Source organism: Triturus cristatus, chromosome 11 (genome assembly GCF_964204655.1).
Source record: "Triturus cristatus chromosome 11, aTriCri1.1, whole genome shotgun sequence".
NCBI lineage: Eukaryota > Metazoa > Chordata > Amphibia > Caudata > Salamandridae > Triturus > Triturus cristatus.
Genome location: NC_140594.1, coordinates 1,182,178,346 through 1,182,198,720, shown reverse-complemented (window position 1 = coordinate 1,182,198,720; position 20,375 = coordinate 1,182,178,346). Strand labels below are relative to the sequence as shown.

General features: G+C 44.1%; 1 protein-coding gene across 1 annotated transcript in view; it reads left to right on the top strand.

The window, feature by feature from the left end:
* Positions 1 to 20,375, top strand: part of LOC146788688 (programmed cell death protein 1-like) — a 60,355-nt gene that overhangs the window by 22,817 nt on the left and 17,163 nt on the right. The window contains exon 3 of the mRNA XM_085634137.1: positions 4,601 to 4,765. Coding sequence (XP_085490263.1) covers positions 4,601 to 4,765 — 165 coding nt within the window. The remainder of the gene's footprint in view (positions 1 to 4,600; positions 4,766 to 20,375) is intronic.

Here is a 20,375-nt window from a genome sequence, read left to right as displayed (position 1 = left end):
TGCATCAATTTCTCTCTCACGTTAGAATCCTTTAGATATGGCAATGCAACCATTTATCAGGCCCACCGGCATCTTTTGGTATTTTTTAAGTGACAGAAGTTTGTGGGGTGAGTTGATGGAGGCAAGAAGAGAGTATAGTTTTGCCCTTAGTGTAAGCATTGACAAGCAAATTAGTCAAATTGCTGGAAAACAACTTGCTCTCCATGTCTTTGTCTTCCAAATCTACTGATTTTGCTAGATTTGCAGGCCCAGGTTTTGGAGAAAGATTTACTGAAAGGTGTGGTTTTCAAAGCCCTTGGGAAGCTAGGGTCACGGTACAGAAATGAAAACAAAAGTGTGTGATGACGAAACTGCATAAGAATTTGTACAATTGCCCCAATTCTACCTGTGATAAAAGCCATACTCCAACACATACTAATGCAAGGCTCGGTAAAGTATAGTGATAAAGTCAACTCTATTAGATTCTTGGTCAGACTTGTTGCCTACAAGCAGATTTTCATCTACGGAAGTCTATCTTTTAAATCCATGGTTTTGTAAAGTTGTAATTTCCGACAGATGGCCTATTCCTGAAATACTTGTTTAAAGCAAGGAGAGCAGGCAGGAAACTTTGAAAGACTTGATATGGAAAGAAGAATTTTCAAAACACTAAAGTTATGACTTCTTTGGCTACCGGTTTCGAGTCTCTTCTCCATGTGACATTGGTTGCTCTCAGCCTAGAGCAAGAAGGCTATGATGTCCTCATCACTTAAGATCTGTAGTAAAGCAGTAGTATGAAGGCTGACACTAGAGGAATATTTTATAGTATTTTTCATGTAGAAGTATTAGAACTGTGTGTGCTAGTTACTGCAAGTAAACATAGCAGAATTCAGATTCTGTTGTACTTTTGTACTTCCTCACCACACGGATCCCAATGTTGTAACTTAGTGGATGTGGCGACGAAGAATTGGTGCATCTGCTGTGTTTGTTTGGAATTGGAAACCTGATTTCATTAAAGAGGATATGAGTTTCACGATTGAAGTAAAAAATTGTTGTCTTAGTAGTAGGTCAATTAAATAAAGTGTGCAAAGCATGGTGAATATTGAAGTACTGTGAACTTATAAGTAGCTATAAGTAAGATAAGAGGGAAAACCATGTGGACATGCCGGACTACGGTGTAAGAGTGGATCATCGTTTGAGTACTACTTGCGTCATGTGGTATATTGTTTGGGTGGCTGTCACTAATATGAATTTAGATTTTTATACAAGAGACTTTTAATGTATTTTTATAGTTGTTAATGGTCTTTATTAACTTTTACTATAAAGAATACTGCTTCTGACGAGATTCAAAAGTATCTTTAGCCACTGGCTAATCAAAAGCAGCCTAACCCACCAGTCAGAGACAGGCTCACTATTCACCGAGCACTTAACCACAGAGACCAGCAAACGCGTTACAGCTCTAAAGAAGGAAGCGGCTGGTAGGAGGGTTCGATCTGAAGAGGCTTATAGATGATGGAAACAGCACTTCCGGTATTATGCGAGAGGGTTAAGGCAATGATAGCTGCTCTATTTTAGGAAATGTTTGTTTTTTGTTTACATTTGTTTCTTTTAAAATTGGAATATCTCTTTCATGTCACCTGTTGGTTCTTTCCTCTGCTGTACACATCTTTGGAGTTTGAGTCTTTCCTTAAGGACTTGTAGTTTGTCATGGACCAATTTTGTCGCCCTTTTTAAAGAGTCTAACTTAAATTCCATGAAAATGTAGCTTAAAGAACCAGACACAGTATTGAGAGATATGACATACAGATGCGGCTACTAGAATGGGTGGCGAGCTCTCCTTAAGTGCGTCCTACCTTCTGAGGAGAGTTAGCCGGGTCTGGTGGCTCAGTGGACTAATGTGCCCACTGTAGGGGCCTGTGTTCGACCTTACAGTCACAGGTTCAAGTCCTAATGGGTTCACACATCCTTCCGAGGTCGATAAAATGAGTTCCATTGAGTTGTGTAACAATAATCATCTATTATATACTTACAGTATATTAGAAACATGCTAAAATGTTCACAAAAATAAGGTAAATAAAATGAATATAAAATATGGTCATGTAACCTTATACATAGCAGAAACTGCACAAATCACTTTAATAAAATACAAGAATTATAATTCATGCAAAAAAATAGCAAATATCTTTACACAGTACCTAGACACAGATAAAACAATGTTACCGTAACAAATGCATATACACAGAAAATTACAGATATGAAAATTAAAATAGACTTATCTAACAATATTCTACACACCTGCAGAGATAGCATAACACCTTGCATGCCCGCCCCCCCCTAAAAAGAGAAGAGGGCAGAGGCATGTGGGCAGAGCATTGAGGCATGTAGTATTTATGAGCGTCCAGTATTAATAGTCTCCTGATGGAGGTCCATTGGCTCCCCTTGCTGGCCCGCACCATCTTCAAACCCAGCTGCATCATTTACAAAGCCATCACGACCAAGACCCCTGCATAACTTGCCGACAAGTTCACTCTATAATGTGGTTCTCAGCACACCCGCAGTCAGTACACCATCAGACTGCAGGCTAAGAAGGGTAAATAAGAAAAAAAAAAAGGCAGCCGGCCTTTTCCATCTGTTCACCCAGGATCTGGGCAACATCCCGTTATCGATCAGGACCACCCCAGCCCTGCTCCAATTCAGGGAAGAGTTGAAGACTGACCTGTTTAAAGAGCACTACATCGCAGTGCACAATCAAGCTACCACTCCTACAACTCGTCGACTTTATCCTTTTCCTTGACCCTGTACAGCACTCCACTACCTTTTGGCTAGGACCACGCTATAGAAATGCCATGTATATATTAAAAATACTACTGATAAATCAGGTTTAAAAGGAAGCAAGGCTAGTGGAGGGACCTTCACAAATGCACAAAATAGTCTATACGAGTACTCCATGCCTCAGCAAAATGCCTCAGACTAGTACAAACTACTGCAGACAAAGTCTTACTAATGACGCGTACAGTGGAAATCCAAAATCTGTGATTGCAGCCATATCTCTCCGAATGCATCCCATCTCGACTCTTGCTCTCCACACTGCCATGACATTTGAAGGTGTCCTCTTTGCTAGCCTCAAATGTTTTTCCACTCGACTACTATCCTATGCTGTTCTTATAGAACATACATTGTATTTGCAGATTTGAAGAATATAAGATCATTAGGCAGCTGTGTTGGCCCATGCATAGAATATCACAATCTACCAAAGGCATCAGAGTATGGTACGGCTTAGCCACCAGGCCTCTGCGTCAAGGAATAGCAGCACATTCTCTTGAGACCAAAACAATCACTGCTGCTTTCCGTTGAGTTGTGCTATTGCAGGACATGTGCAAGGCGGGCACCTGGTCTTCCCTTCATACATTTGTGACACTGGACTCGGGTGTCAAGGCTGATGCATTGTTTGGAAGATCAGTGGTTCAGTAGATTTCAAGTTGTTGTTTGTCTTTTTGAACTTTTTTGCTGATGCCCTTTCATTCTAAAGTTAAAGATCTCTAGTGGGAATAGTATCCCGGTGAACAAAAGATCACACACATTTTCAGTTGCACTGGTTGTGATTAGGCCTGGGCGGTAACTTCCGTTCCGCTTGTGGAATTTGGGTAATTTTGCGTTCCGTGGAGTACGCGGAATTGCCCAAAATTTCGCGATCCGCTGCTTCGCGGAATTTTTTGTTTGTACGCGCTTTCATAATGCATTTTCACAAGATATTTCTTCCCGAGCATGCAAACAGCGTTCACGAACAGGAAATAAGCATCGCGAACGGGCGGAACAAGCAATTCCACGTGTTCGCGATACTGTGCGTGCTCACGGAGATTTTTTACCATTTCGTGGAGCTTTGTGTAGCGCGACCCCTAGTTGTGATGGATCTTGTTTTACACCTGCGACTTCCATCATAGACCTCGAATTTTATATTGCCCGCTTCATCGAAATGTTCTGCAGACTAACAGCCTATGACACTTTTGCAACACTTTGGAACATCAGTGGGAGCCAGATAAAGAATCTGCAGAAAGAACTCACTTCCATTGTTGGGAAAGGTACATTCATTGTGCTGCACCTCCAACAGGTCTATAAAAGGCTGAATTCACTCCTGTTCCTTCAGATCTACTTGTTACTTCATCATCAGTTACCCTGTGTGTTTGCTGGAGATTTTCTGCTCCTCTCTCACTCTTCTCTCTCTTTCTTTCCCTCCAAATCACCTCTCTGCCTTCTCCTCCTGACCATGAGGTGTAATTAGCTCACATGAAAGTCCACTTAGAAGATGTATTTAAATTGAACCTGTAGAGTACCAGTCACAAATTTACCGGAATATCGGTCAAACATTGCGTTTATAGGACAGATAGGCGAATGCGGGGGATGGTTGGTGGCTAGTAATTTGGATAAAGAGACACTGTGTAGTTTCTAAGGGGTCACTGAAAAAGTTTACGACCTGTGCTCTTGCCTGTGAGAGGAAGTGAGTTTTATACTTCCTGATTGCAGTCAAGTTGACCTTAGATATGAGGTATTAATGTGTTTCATAGGTGCTCTTTTGTATGATGCCCATCCGGATGCAAGACTTAACCCAGACTTTTCTGTGTCTTAGGAGCAGTCAAGATAATATCCACTGAAACTCCAAATGTTACCCAATGCCAGGAAAAAAGGACAAATAGCGTCGGCGTGGAAACTGGCATCATACTGGGGGTAGCACTCGTGGCTTTCGTCCTGCTGCTGGGTCTCATTGTGTTTATGTTTACATGGAGGAAGAGAGGTAGGTTCAGCTTACTGAATGTGTTGTATTCATGCGATTTGTCATGTTATTGTGTAGTCTTCTGATTGTTCATTTACTACCCTTGTGGTCAGGAGCTCGCACATAAGTAAGAACTTGATGTCAAATACCGGTATGTCTTTGTCCAGCTTACTTGCATCTTCAGTCCAAGTGAGTTGAAAGAGTTACTAGTTGCATGCTAGTCTATTGTATACCGAAATTGGTGTACATTTTCTGTTACTAACTCCAATGGGGTGATATTTAGGATACAATATTTAAGTCAGACAATATTCTGACAATCACATACTGCTAATACACTAATAGAAATAAAGTGCATTAAAGAATAAGCCAAGGCTCCTGGAAACTCGAAAAGAAAAGAAGGATGAAGAGATTATGGAATTAAATGATAAATAATGCAGAAAAAGGTTGGTTGTTCTCAGAACAAACCTCAAACATTGGGAAATGCATTCTTCACAATGCACATTGGGAGACGCCTTTAGTACTTTGACCACCTTTCTTGTCACACCCCTCACTATATGTGAGAACCCTGCTCCCTAGATGCAGGCACACTGAACACTGTTAATGGGAAAGTTCTTCGATTCCTGCTTACTGCAATCTCACAACATTTCTTCTTTTTCCTCAACTTCCCTCTCTATTAATCACCTTCTCACATCAGTTGTCCTCTTTTTTTCTATGTTGTGTGGGGAGATGTAGACATGGCTCCCTTTCCTAGTGGGTACGTAGAGGTGATGTGCTTTTTCCTTATTGTAAATTATTTTATTTTCTGGTAAATGTATTGTGCTCCAGCTAATGTACTGGAATGGGCCCCCATGTGCTGGTGCCAAGGAGGAGCAGAGGGGCTCTGAGATGAATGGAGATGCTGCAGGGACATTTTGATACCTTCATTGAAGACACGCCTGACCCAATTATGGTGCTGGCATCACAGGATTTCTCATTTACAAGGTATCATGACAGCACTACAGTACTGTGGTTGCAGCAGTTGTTTTAAACCAGTGCATTTTATCACTGACCCGGGTCAGATATAGAATTGTGGAGGTGAGGAGAAAAATGGCCCCACATCTCCTGAGTGTCTGTTGCACCACAGCTGGTTCCTACTTCCCTGAAGCCCTGCAACAACAGAAAACTCAGGGGCTGATTAATGTGACTGTCATTTTAATCCTAGAGAAAGCCAGAATCTCAGCCTCCTGCTATGCTGGCTGTTAGACCTGGCACCTTGGCATGGGTCTCCCTTCCATTTTGTTTGCTGTTGCCTAATGTGTTTTTGCTGGTGTTAGATGCTTTGGGCACTGTATCACTGCTGTCCAGTGCCACAGAGCAAGTGCTCCCTATTGTAAATTGATGTATGGATTAGTGAGTCCATGATTGGCTGGTTTGGTTTACCTGTCAGACCCTAGTACAGTGCACCAGGAGTGCCCAGGGCTGGTAATCCAAATGCTGCTGGTGGGCTTGCAGCACTGGTTGTGCCACCCACAGAGGCAGCCTGTCAAAGTGTGTCTAAGGCTTGCTATTGCAGAGCCTGTGTGCAGTCTGGTACTGCCATGCTGACTGGGCAAGTGCACCCACTTGCCAGTCCCTAAACCTTCCATTTTCTTCATATCAGACACCCTTATGGTAGGCCCAAGGGCAGGGTGCATTGTAAGTATAAGGTAGGGCATGCCCTGGTGTGTGTGACCTGTCCTAATAGTGAATTACAGCCATTTTCGTTTTTCACTATTGCAAGGCTACCTGTTCCCCATAGGCCAGAATGGGCAGTTTGATTATTACATCTTATAATCCTAACTGACTCAGGGAACAAGGTAGAAATTCGAGTTTAGTATGCCTGAACTCAGAATGATAAAATGCATCTTTTAGTGAAGTTGGTTTTAACATTCTGTGTTTGAAAATACCACTTTTAGAAAGTAGGTATTTTCGTGTCTAACCATCCAAGCCTGCCTCTGCTAGGTTGTGTATTCCTTGTCTGGGGATTGAGTGACAGGGGCTGGGGGATTCCAGGAGACAGGGTGAGTCAGCCCAGGGCTGAAAAGGAAGATCTGCATGCAGATGGGTGGGAGGAGTTGCACCTGGGACCTGAATAGGGCTGTGCCTTCCCTCTACAATGGTGGCTCCACCTCCTGTGGTGCGTCTGATGTCTCTGCCCTGCACTGTGAAAGGAAAGAAGGAGTCATGCAAACAGAGTGCTCCAGGACTGAACAGAACTGGTTTGCACTAGGCAAAGGCCTCTCGCCTTCAGAGAACAAAGAGAAACTGAGTATACATATTGGGACCCAAACCCAAGAACTTCAGATCACTTTTGGGAAACAAGAAGAAACCTTTGCTGAGGAGAGGAACCAGAGAGACTGAGGAGAGACTATGCCTAAGCTTGAGGGAGTGGCCTGCGGTGGTTGCCTAACTGCCAAAGAGAAGAGAGAGTAACTTTGTTTGTACTTTCATCAACTTGTGAAGGATCTCCAAGGGCTTGAGAAAGAGCTTGCCTCCTGCTGAAGTCTCAGGGACAACAGACTTCAACCACCAGCTCCCCAAGAGTTCTTTGGAAGTGCCTGCAGTTTTGTTGGGCTTTCTGAGGGACTGCGTGTCACAAAGAGCTGAAAGCGTGACTCACGAAGAAGAAGCGTGCCGCCGCAGCCGCTGTTGTCGCATCATTAAACAAGGGTGTCGCCGCTGTAGTTGTCGCATCGCATCGCACGAGCGTCTCGCAACACCGAAGAAGCGGGTCACCGCCGCAGCTGCTGTCGTCGCATCACTGCACAAGGGTGTCTCCGCTGAAGTTGTCGCATCGCCTCGCAGAAGCGTTTCGCATCACCGGAGAAGAGTGGCGCTGACGCAGCCGCTGTCATCACATCACTGAACAAGGGTGTCGCCGCTGCAGTTGTGGCATTGCCTCGCTGAAGCGTCTCGAATCACCCGAGACGCATGTCACAGGGCCTGTCGCGGCTCAGAAGAATCGTTGAGTCGCCGCACGGCCGTCGGGCGTGCACACATCATGTCGCATCAAGAAGAAGACGCCATCTTTGTTTCATTGCACTGGATCTTCATCGTATCACGGTGTTGCGAGCCGCATCGCCATGAGAGCGCAGTAAGAAACCGATGCATCACCATTCCTACGTGTACAGAACCGACGCATCACCTTCCCTGCAACACTTTCGCTGTATAGCGTTACGCATCCAAAGGTACATTGACCTCAAAGTGTCGCATTTTAACATCTAAAGAGAACTTAGCTAATTCTACCATTTTAAGGACAGTATTGTGGATTTTTGTCGTTTGTGGTCTTGTGATAAGTCTATATGAAGAATACTTATTTTTTATATAAAACTTGTGTGGTGTCCATCTGTAGTGTTGTCACTGGGTTACTGTATGTGTTCACAAATGCTTTACACACTGCCTCTGAGATAAGCCTGTCTGCTCGTGCCAAGCTACCAAGGGGGTGAGCAGGGGTTATTTTAGGAGTGTACTCCCTTACCCTGACTAGACGCAAGTGTCCCTATTTGTGAAAGGTACCTACCTCTGCAAATCTAACACAGGCCATAGGCGATGATGATATTGACTATGGGACAGAATATATAGTCTCTGGTTCTGAGGCTACAAGGAGATACATCCATGGGTATCAGACAGAGTTGCTTCAGCAAAAGAACCACAACATAGGTTTTCCATTGACCTCAGCTTCCCCACAAAACATGATTTGTGCAGCTAGTTTCCAGCCTCAGACTTTGGCCCTGCTCCACTTCACAGGGAAGTGGGAGACATCTTAATAACCGAGAGGTTGAAACGTTAATATCCCCTTGTTTTTTTCCCTGATACCAACCTGTGGAAGGATCATAGACAAAGCCTCTGGATTTGGATTAGTGGATTCCCTGCTTTGCAGTGTGAGCAGTCCTTCGTTTGTGTCCACTATGATGCTAAATCATCTCACCCACTTGATGACAAGGTGGAAATATCAATGAAGGGACTTTTTTGGCCGAAGAACTTGCCGTACATTCCAGTATATATGTAGCCTACACGCCCCAGTCACTGCATCATGGTTTCCACATATTATCTGGCAGAATCTAGAAAGGAGAGGGTGGGGTTCCCCTCCAGGGGGTTATGGACCAGCCAGTATGGTTTTTATTAGTCACTTTTGATATCTCTTCTTTAGTAGCTTCAGCATCAGGATTTGCAGTGGCAGCTAAATAATATATCTGGGTGTTTGAGAAATGAATAGCTCAAAGGACTGCCAGATACTCCATCGCCAACTATTGTTTCTGTAGCTTTTCAGGAGTGAGATATGATGAAGCAGAGGATCAAAAGTTGTTATTTTCATTCTGACGGGCGGCTTGAGGTCATCGAGCTTCAGAATGGCAATTGTCGAGTTCTGGGTCCAAGACTCAAGCTCTCCTGTTTTCAGGCATGTTGGATCCACACCCTATAGAAGGAGGTCAGTGAATCAACCACAAGTCTTCTCTGACTGCATGCTGGTGCTGGCTTTGGGTGATTCGGAATCTTGAAAGTGTGTTTCTTATGGGATAAAACACGGTGGGTGGTGTAGCTTGTTTCATAGGATTAAAGGTGGCCCTTCATATTCATTCCTAAGTACCTTCAAAGAGATTTTTGCTGGATATACAAACTAAACTGATGGTCTTGTATGGTGCCTGTTTTTCAACCACTATGCAAGCAGAGCAGGATAATGACCAAGGCAGAGATATTACCTTCCTCTTATGAGTAGTTTCCACAACAGTTGGAGAGGTTCAGATTTAACACTCTTCAGTTTCAATGTTTGTAGTTGTTCCTCCACCTTCAGCAGCCACAACAATATTTGCAGCCTGTCTGGAAGTTGAGGGTGCCAAGTCACTTTACCACCGACCTCGACCCTGCTCCCCTAAAGCTACTTTAATTCTTTGCATCCCTCCAGCATTTTTCACCAGTGGGAGGTAGAGTACCAACATGTTTGCAGTCGAGGGAGCAAATTGCCTCGGGCGGTGGGTCCTCCAAGTCATAAGATTAGGGTCTTCACTCCCTTTGATGAAGCCTCTCCTATCACCATCTCTTCATTTTTGTCCAAGAAGGGAGATGTTTCCTGTTTAAAGGAGAGGGCAAACAAGTGCTGTGTAGCAGCGAAGAAGGAAATGATAAGTCAGATCTTCTAAGGCCGAAGAAGAGCCGGTTTACTATAGTCCTGAACAAGGGATTAGCTAGAGAATTAAAATAACCTCCACTTTGAATTAATGCCCCGATGGCACGAAACAAGTGAGTCCAACCCTCCCTAGATGAGGTCTCTTGTGTCTTCCATCCAAGCATCTATTCATTCATCCTTTCAGTCTTTCATATACTATTCCTCCTTTGCATTCTTTCATCCATCATTCAGTCTTTCCCTAATCCAACCATCCTCTCTGCTCTCAATCGATCCATCCACCCACTTTGCCATCCACCCAGCCAGTCTCCCATCCATCCATCCACCCACTCTGCCATCCATTCACTCTGAACATCCATTCACTCATCCTTTCACTCACTCATCGTTCCCTGCACTCTGCCATCCTTTCACCTGTCAATCCACCTATCCATTCATCCCTTTTCTCTGCCATCCTTTCACCTGTCCATCTATCCAATCACTCATCCATCCATCTACTCTGCCATTGCTTCACCTGTCCATCCATCTATCTGTTCACTCATTCATCCACCTATCCATCCGTCCATCCACCTATCCATCCAGCCATCCATCCATCCTTTTACTCTGCCATCCTTTCACCTGCCCATGCACCTATCCATTTTCTCACCTGCTCACCCACTCATTTATCCGCCCTTCCTTCCATTCAATATTCCCTGCGTCTTTCCTTTTTCTATTTACCCATCTTTTGTTCTACCTCGCTCCTATTTGCCTTCTATTGACGCTCGATTCTTATATAGCGTTATTTATGAGCTTTTATCATTATTTATGAGCTTTTATCGTCAGCTGAGTTCCAGACCAAAGAGGCTCATAAAGAACGCCACCCCCGCTGTAGCTGCTAAAGCGGAGGGTTCATGAACCCCTGGTCCTAGATCTACTGACCCTCAAACGCAACTGCACGAGACTGGAAATATGCTGGAGCTGCAACAAGTACCCCACCAACCTTAGAACCTTCAGGTCTACCCTCAACAACTACTATCGCGACCTCAGGAAGGCAAAGAAGAAAGCCCTTACCAACTGCACTGAGGCGATTGCAAACCATGCCAAGGAACTCTTCAGCATCGTTTGAGAGGTCTCCTCCCCAGCCACCACCGAGAACACAATGCATCCCTCCCTTGCCCTCTGTGACAGCCTGGTGGACTACTTCCACCAGAAGATCACAGACATCTACAGCAACTTCAGCCCACCGATCTCACCCACCCACCTGCACACATACTGACGCTACGCTCAGCTTCGACTCACCGATTGGATACAGCTCTTGATCCAAGACACCACCACTGTCATGAAATCAATCCACTCGGGGGTTCTCACCGACCCCTGCCAGCACTACATCTACAACCTAGGAAGGAAAGTACTCAGCATCAGCCTCTCAGAGATCCTCAACTCTTCCATCTCCACGACCACCGTCCCCAACACATGGAAGCATGCAGAGGTCAAGCCGTTCCTGAAGAAATCCTCTGCTGACCCCAACGAGCCCCAGAATAACCGTCCCATCTCGCTTCTCCTTTTCCCCGCCAAGGTCCTGGAGAAAACTATCAACCGTCAGCTCACAGAGTACCTCGAAGGAAACAACCTTCTCGACACCTCTCAATCTAACTTCCGATGCAACCACAGCACCGAAACCAACCTGATCGCAGCAACAGATGAAATCACATGCCTCCTAGACCAAAGTCAAATAGCACCACTCATCCTTCTCGACCTCTCGGCGGCCCAGGACACCATCTCGCACCACACCCTCATCACCAGACTCCAACACATCAGCATACAAGGCAACTCCCTCAAATGGATCTCCTCCTTCCTCTCAGGTCGAACTCAGAGGATCCATCTTCCTCCCTTCTCCTCCGTACACAAAAACATTATCTGCGGTGTCCCCCAGGGCTCTTCCCTCAGCCGCACCCTCTTCAACACCCTCATGACGCCACTAGCAGATTCATTCACGCCTATGGACTCAACAGCATCTCATACGTCGATGATATGATGCACATCCTATCCCTCACAGAAGACCCCGACACCACCAGAGCCAACTTCTGAGACACCATGTCTGACATTGCCACAGGGATGAAGTTCAACTGCCTAAAGCTCAACTCAGACAAAATGGAAGTACTCAGCTTCGGGAACAAGCGCTCTCCATGAGACGACACCTGGTGGCCCACCGAGCTAAGCCCCACCCCAACTCCCCCACTGACCATGCATGCAACCTCAGAATTATCCTGAACAGCCAACTGACAATGAAGCAACAGGTCAATGCCCTCTGCATGCTCAGCAGTATTTTCCGATGGATGCCCACTTCCACCAGGAAAAGAGTCACCAAAACCCTCGTATCCAGCCGCCTTGACTACAGCAACACACTCTATGTCGGAGCCACCAAACAGCTCCTCATCCGCTTCCAAAGCGTCCAGAACACGGCAGGAAGACTCATCCTCAACCTTTTCAGAAGAACCAGCGCCCCCCACCCCCCCTCCTCAAAACTCTACACTGGGTTCCCGTCCAGAAAAGATGCCTCTTCAAACTCCTGACACACACCTACAAAGCCCTCCACTACTCCAGACCCGCCTACTTCAGCCACTGCCTGACGATCCACCAACCTACCAGAGAGCTCCACTTCACCTCCCTCACCTTGGCACACATTCCCTGCATCCGTATGAGCCACTGCAGAGGTCGTTCCTTCTCATACCTCACCTCCAAGTCCTGGAACTACCTCCCCCTCCACTTGCGAACCGCCCCCTCGCTGGAAGACTTCAGCAAGAAGCTCAAGACATGGCTGTTCGACCAAGGCTCATAGAACCTCAGCACCTGGAGTCCCCCGGTGAGACAAGTTGTGCTATACAAGAACTGATTCATTTATTTATTTTTTTGCCACCGCAAAAATTGTGCAGCGTCAAACTTTTTGTGTGTTAGAGTTCCCAGGGCAGTCTTCTCTCGGAGACTCCTTCCGCCTACACAGGGGCTTGGGACTTCTCTATGCCTTTGTAAAAGAACAATCCTGTGCACACATACAATTCATTAAATCAAAATTGACATGAGTAAGTACAACTTAACAAAAGAAACATCCATATATAAATTAGTAATTCTGTTTAATATGCGTATCCAGCCGACACGTGTTTCATCGTGGGACGTGTAAACCACGACTCTTCAGGGCTGGAAAGAATACAAAACATTTCATGCTAAGACATGTGCCACAAGCCAAACAATTGCAAAATATATTGCACAATACAAACGTAGGATACCACGCCAGTGCGGAGATAAAAAAGAAGAAAACACCACTGCTCCAAGAGGGTACTGAAGTGATGATAAGACAAATGTATAGAATAAGCCTGCACCACCAATCGGTGAAAAGTCACAAAGAGAGGGAAGGAAGGAAAAAAGAAACCACGACGAGGACCTGTTGGCTAAATGGGAAGAGGCGCTTAACCTCAAATCCCAAACTCTAATGCAAATCCTTATAGAAAGTGCTGAGAGGAAAGTCAACAAACTACAAACTGATATAGCCACCTTAGAAGATGAAATTAAAAATCTTAACCGTAAGGAAGCTACTGAGAAAAATTATGCAACCCTGAAGGATATACTGGCCATACACCAGAATGAGATCAAGGATAGGAAAGCGAGACAGCTCAAACGGGACGAATTGGACTACAAAATGGGTAGAATTTTTACTTATGCACGCAAATACGACACACTTTTTCCTACCAGCACGATGCCAGACAAAACGGTTAGAGCTGACATCATCTCTCCAGCTTCTAGCTCCACTTCCTTAAGCATCCCGGTGTCCAGTGATAGTGAGCATGACACTGATCCTAACACCAAGAGGCAGGAGTCATCTTTTTTAAGGGAAGTAAGGACCATTCGGAGAGGAAACAGAGCCTCAAACACACGCACCACACAGGTCACAAAACACGCAGAGGGAGGAGAGGCGGAAAAGGGAGAATACAGGAGAAAACTACGTTCAGGCAACGAGCGGAACCCACTATAGACTCTATCTCTGAGGTTCAGGTTGTCAATTTATCATCCATGACACTCACTGCAGACATGAACTCATTGCTGAGTAAGGGCCTTAATTTCAATCCTACGGTTTCTGGCGATTTCTGTAGACTCAAAATAGATTTGTTTAAATTTGTTAGAGCTTTGAAATTGAAATTTTTTTTTGCTGATAATCCGAAAGCCAATAAAAGAGCTACTACAAAGTATTGTGAAGATGTCTTTGGTGTTCCCACTATTTGTGATATACAGGCCACTAAATTGCTCCTATCTCTGACTGACATAGAAGAGTCTCCTTACACCATGGTCCAACTGCTAGATGAGCTCAATATAGATACTTCTAGTACTCCTGGTAGTGGTCTAAAAAATAAGTCCAAATGGGTACCCATACTTTCAGGGGGGAATGTGATTGATATCTTTTACAAAAGGGTGTTAGAGGATCTAAACCTGCATGAATCAAAAAGGAATAAGAGCAAGTGTGTTTTCAATGACAATCTAACATCAGGTGAACGTCAGGCATTAAAAGAACTTGTGGATAATGAAGACATCCTTATCAGGGAGGCGGATAAGGGTGGGAATGTTGTTATCATGAATCGGGCAGACTATAACAATGAGATTCTTTCACAGCTTAGTGATCACTTATGTTATCATACTGTTACTCACAATCCTATGGGACATTTGACGACATTGATCAACAAACATCTCTCAGAGTGGCATACTGCAGGCCTTTTAGATGCAGATGAGGTGGCCTATCTGAAGGTCTTTAGACCTACCTTTCCTGTATTATACACATTGCCAAAGATACACAAACAACTCCCATTTCCTCCAGGAAGACCTATTGTCTCTGGCATAGGAGGACCTACAGAGAGACTGTCTGAGTATGTCGACTTATTTTTGGGCCCGTTGGTACGGAATCTAGCATCTTACATACAAGATACTAAACATATTCTTAGCATTTTGTCTGACTTTCAGTGGCAACCTGGCATGATTTTGGCCACCTTGGATGTAGTGTCATTGTACACCAGTATTGATCCTGAAATAGGTCTCAGAGCAGTCACCAAAACTCTTGAGAATAGGCCAGCAACACTCTGGCTACACAACAACATGCTGATTACCATGATGCAGCTCATACTTCATAACAACTTCTTTCTATTTGAGAACACATGGTATAAACAGGTGAAAGGAGTAGCAATGGGTTCGCGTTTTTCACCATCGTTTGCTAATCTATTTATGGGCTGTTTGGAGAAGGAATGGATTTGGGGCCCCAATGGAACGGAATGGATCAATTCCATCATCTATTGGGGCCGCTATATAGATGATTGTCTTCTAGTGTGGTCCGGCAGTGAGAATGAGCTGTTGAGGTTTTGTACTTATCTTAACACCAACAGCTTTGGAATACACTTTACCATGGAGTACAGCACTACTAGTGTTACATTCCTTGATGTTGAACTTTTTGTAAAGAATGACAAATTGAACAGTCGTTTATTTCGTAAAGGCACCTCTTGCAATTCTTTATTACATGCACACAGTAACCACCCGTTTCATCAGGTGAACGCAATTCCCTATGGAGAATTTTTAAGAGCCAGACGCAACTGTAGTGATGAGTTGGAATTTGCAAATTGCATTAAGGATATGAAACAAAGATTTCAGAAACGGGGCTATTCACCTTCAATTCTTAAAAAATCAGAAAACAGAATAGCCAGGGTGAAACGCACTAATACCCTACTACCTAAAATCACCAATAAGGCTACTACAGAGCGCAACATACATATGATAACTGAGTACAATGCATTAAGTCACATTATGAGGAAGAGCCTCAACAAACACTGGGGTATTCTCCAAACAGACACCTCTCTTCGTGAATTCCTGACCAGTTACCCACAGATTACATACAGACGAGGCTACAATCTACGTAGTAGACTTAGTCCTACTGTACCAAAAGTTCAAAGGAAACAGTCTTGGTTTACACCTCTGACATTGGGCTTTCACAAATGTGGCTGCTGTGGAGTGTGCAGATGGGCGAAACATAAGACTTTATCTTTTTCTGGACATAATGGTAATCTATACACTATCAAATCCAACATCAATTGCACTACCAAATTTGTGGTGTATATTATAGAGTGCAATTGCGGGAAACAATATGTGGGTAGCACCATCAGGGCACTTAAGGAAAGAATTGGTGAACACACCAGGGCAATTCACCAAGTAGATGCCAGATACCCAGTAGCTCTACACACTGCTAGCTGCTCTACACAGAATAGCCGGAAAGGTTTCCAATTCTTTGGGATAGAAACTATTGATGTAGGGGTGCGAGGGGGCAACAGAGAACTACGCCTAAGACAGTGTGAGGCTATGTGGATAATGCGCCTACAGACGGTTGAGCATGGGCTCAATTATGACTCAGAAATGCAGTATTTCTTGGGTTGAGACGAACACACAATGACTTTGTCTCGGATCTCTAGCCATTCCGTCAATGATGTAATGTGATGTTGCTCCTTTTGCTCCTTTTGCTAATTTGCAACACTGTGTGTTGCTCTCTTGCCCTGTACAAATTTGGATTTTGTAACACAATAATAGCTGGGTCTCAAAATGCAATATACATGTGGGTTGATTAATGCCATCTAGCTATTTTTATTTCTGTTATTTGGTTTTCGTGACATCAACTGTATTTAAAATTTGTCATGTCCCCACCTCGATATACTTGCCTTTTTCCGGCCTGCCTATTGGCTTGTAAAGTTTGAGTTTTTGTAAATGTTGCTGTAAGTTATGTACTCTCTTACTCTCCTAATTCTACTATATCTTGTGATTGAACTATCTACTACATTATTGCAATTGAGAACGATGACGTCTTAAGTGCTCTGTGCTTCAGTACATACTCTCTCTTGTTGTTTAACTTTTTTAGTGCCTATAGTTTGGCACTTGTGTTTTATCCTGTATAATTTTTTATTGTAAGCATATCTTGTCATTGACTGGTGTAATGTTTGATAACTGTCTGTCCAGTCATGTGTGATTGAATGCGCTACATGCCATACGTTTCGTTTTTCAGTTTACCTTTGTGTCAGTCTAGGATATACAATTAGTGATACATGCAGGACGGGGATGCCACTGGTATTCACTGTCCTACCTCCTTCTCTCTTTCTTCTGCCTCTCTCTTTTAACCTCCCTCTTTTCTATCCTCTATCTAGGGGATTGAATCAGACATTTTCATCGTATACTTGATTGGCTCCAGGTTGAGATTTACAATTTTCTGATGAGCTTAATGGAGTTTTTTACACCGTATGCTCTGAGTTTGGTTTTTCCCCTGTTTGACCATTAGAAACTTAAATCGAGGTTAGAGAACCGTGTCTCTTTTATGGGGATTACTTTGTACCACTCGCGTTTTGCAGCTGTGGTATTTTGTGATAGTTTTCTCTTTACATTCTGCGGGTATAAAAAATAGCTTGTTACGCATTGTGCGTGGTGCCTGGATTATGTAAATATTGTGAGGGTTATCCTTATAAATAAATTATGAGTAGTTTCATTTCCTTGATTTCCGGCACTTCGGTTTCAATCGGCTACAGTGCACTACGGTCCGTCTTCTTCCGGTGCTACTCAGTATACTTATTTCTACGCTCTAGTGTTTGGGTGCTTCCTGCAATATAGGCACTTCCGGGTCACGAGTCTCGGATTCACTCGCATACGGAATGGATGCCGCCAGGATGCTTTGACACTTCTTTCTACTTGTAAGTACCGAGTTAATTTCTAATCTTGTTCGTTTCTTTTGCATACGGCATAGATGCTGACTGGGCATCTTTTTTATCTTAGATTAAACATAGTGGGAGACGTTTACGTTACCTAACTTTGGCTCCTGCTTTTGTCTTTATTTCAGACACTTGTTTGCATAGACATTTTCTAGCAAAGACGTTGCCTGACACATACGAGCTGGAATTACTATTTAAGGATACTCTGTCTGTACAACTGATTTTTACGTGACTGGCGGCAGGAAGTCATCTAAGATCCTTGTTTTTGCTTAATTTTGGAGGTACGAATTATTTTTCATGTATTTGTTTTCTGACCGACGTATTATTTACGTTTTTACGTGCAATCTACATCGGGTGTGTTATTTTTTTATTCGTACAGAGACTATACTTATTTGCTCAGATCTACTGACCCATCGCTCACATTTTTGCGTTCCCTACCGGGTTGGAATTATCACCGGTGGAGGGGTAAGATATTCTCGTTTACTGTTTTTTTAGACTTGCCTTTTTGATCATTGTCTTGGCACCTAGGAACACACATGTGTTTTACTATTTGTTTGTACTGTTTTATTTTTCAGTATCTACTGTCATTTTGGCATTAGCTTCAGGTATGGACGCGTTATTTTATTTTTGTAGAATTTGTACTCATAGGGTACATAGCCTTTGCACCTTTCATTATATTTTGGTACATTGGTGATGATTTGGTTTCTTTTTTCCTTCCTTCCCTCTCTTTGTGACTTTTCACTGATTGGTGGTGCAGGCTTATTCTATACCTTTGTCTTATCATCACTTCAGTACCCTCTTGGAGCAGTGGTGTTTTCTTCTTTTTTATCTCCGCACTGGCGTGGTATCCTACGTTTGTATTGTGCAATATATTTTGCAATTGTTTGGCTTGTGGCACATGTCTTAGCATGAAATGTTTTGTATTCTTTCCAGCCCTGAAGAGTCGTGGTTTACACGTCCCACGATGAAACACGTGTCGGCTGGATACGCATATTAAACAGAATTACTAATTTATATATGGATGTTTCTTTTGTTAAGTTGTACTTACTCATGTCAATTTTGATTTAATGAATTGTATGTGTGCACAGGATTGTTCTTTTGCTTGGTTTTAGGTCAAATTTTATTTGTCCTATACAATTCGAGGGGTTTCAGGGGTTTCCCCTCCCTGCTTTGCACCATACAGATATTGAAGCTCACTGCACCTACGTTTATCAGCAGAGCGCCACTTCTTCCTAATTTTTGAATACCCCGTTCTAAAATTTTCTCTATGCCTTTGTACCTATCCCACTCCTGCCTGGAGTACTGATAAAGATCAGGAGAGGCCGGGCCCAAGTCTTCCTAGTGTCCTGGGCTGGGTGAGGATAGTGTGATACCAGGAACCTCTGACCATGAGCATGTGCCTCTGATTGAGCCATATCAGCATGGCCAGGTCCTGCACCCGTACTTGCACAACCTACACTTCCATGTGCGGAGATTGAGTGGTGACAGTCAGTGCCTTTTAATTTTCCTCTCAAAGTGGTTGGGGTCATTCTGACAGCAACGTCTCCTTCTACCAAAGCAGCATATGCAGGATGCAGGGAGAAGTGCGTTCCTTGCTGTTCTTCCCATCTTATTCAGTATACCTGATATTCTTCTGATTAGTCTTTTACAGGCCCAGCTAGAGGTTATTTATTGGCTCTTTTGGCTTGTCTTTGTTTAGGGGATCAGCCTTCTCTCTTAAATTCACCTGTTGTGATGCACTTTTTGAGGGGATTGACCTACATGCTCCCTCCAACACCACTTCTGATACCACAGTAGGACCTTAATTTGGTCGTCACCTATCTCATGTGCACTCCTTTCGAGCCCATGCACAGTTGTTCCCTTCGCCTGCTAACCATCAAGACAGTTTTCCTCATCCTCATAACATCGGCCGAGCAAGTGAGTGAACTGCTGGCATTGTCTTGTGATGCCACTGTACACTTTACTCTTCCCAGACAAACTGGTCCTCCGGACAAAAGCAACATTCCTGCCCAAAGCAGTCATGCCCTTTCGCATAGGATGATCCATCGCCATGCATGCTTCTTGTGCAGCACGTCATCCCTCCAAGGAGGAAGAACGACACTACCGTCTCTTGATAGCAAAAGAGCCCTGTTGGGTGCCCACTGTAATACAGATAGGATGACCAACGTTCTGCCAGTTTCTGCTGAGGTAAGAACAGAGCAGTGGTACAGAAGAGAATATATCAACATCTGCCCGGGTGGGCCAAAAGGCAATTCCTCAATGTTTGTGGGCTCATTCCACCATAGCAAAGGCTTTTACCACTGCACTGGCATGTGGTGTGCCACTCTTGTCTAACCACTAGGCTGGTACATGGCCATTCCTTCATCCGCTGCCCGTGCAGGTAAGAGCGTTGGGGCAGTGGGGCCCGGGTAGGGGACGGGATTCGACAGACGACCACGAGGGAAAATTAAATAAATAACTCATTTTCCCTCTTCATCCTCTGTCGAAATCTCCCCCCCCCTGGTTCCACCGCTCTTACCTGCATGGGCCGCGTCTGCATTCCTTCATAAGTTCACAAAGCGTTATTGCTTCGATAACCAGGTCTGGCAGGATAGCCATTTTGCCCATTCTGTTCTCCAGTATTTCCTGGTCTAAGCCATTCCACAGACTCAGCACCAGAGGAGGTGTAATGCTTTGGTATCTATTCACAAGTGGGTAATTGGAACTTGTACGAAGAAGAAAGGACTTACCTTCTGAAACGCCT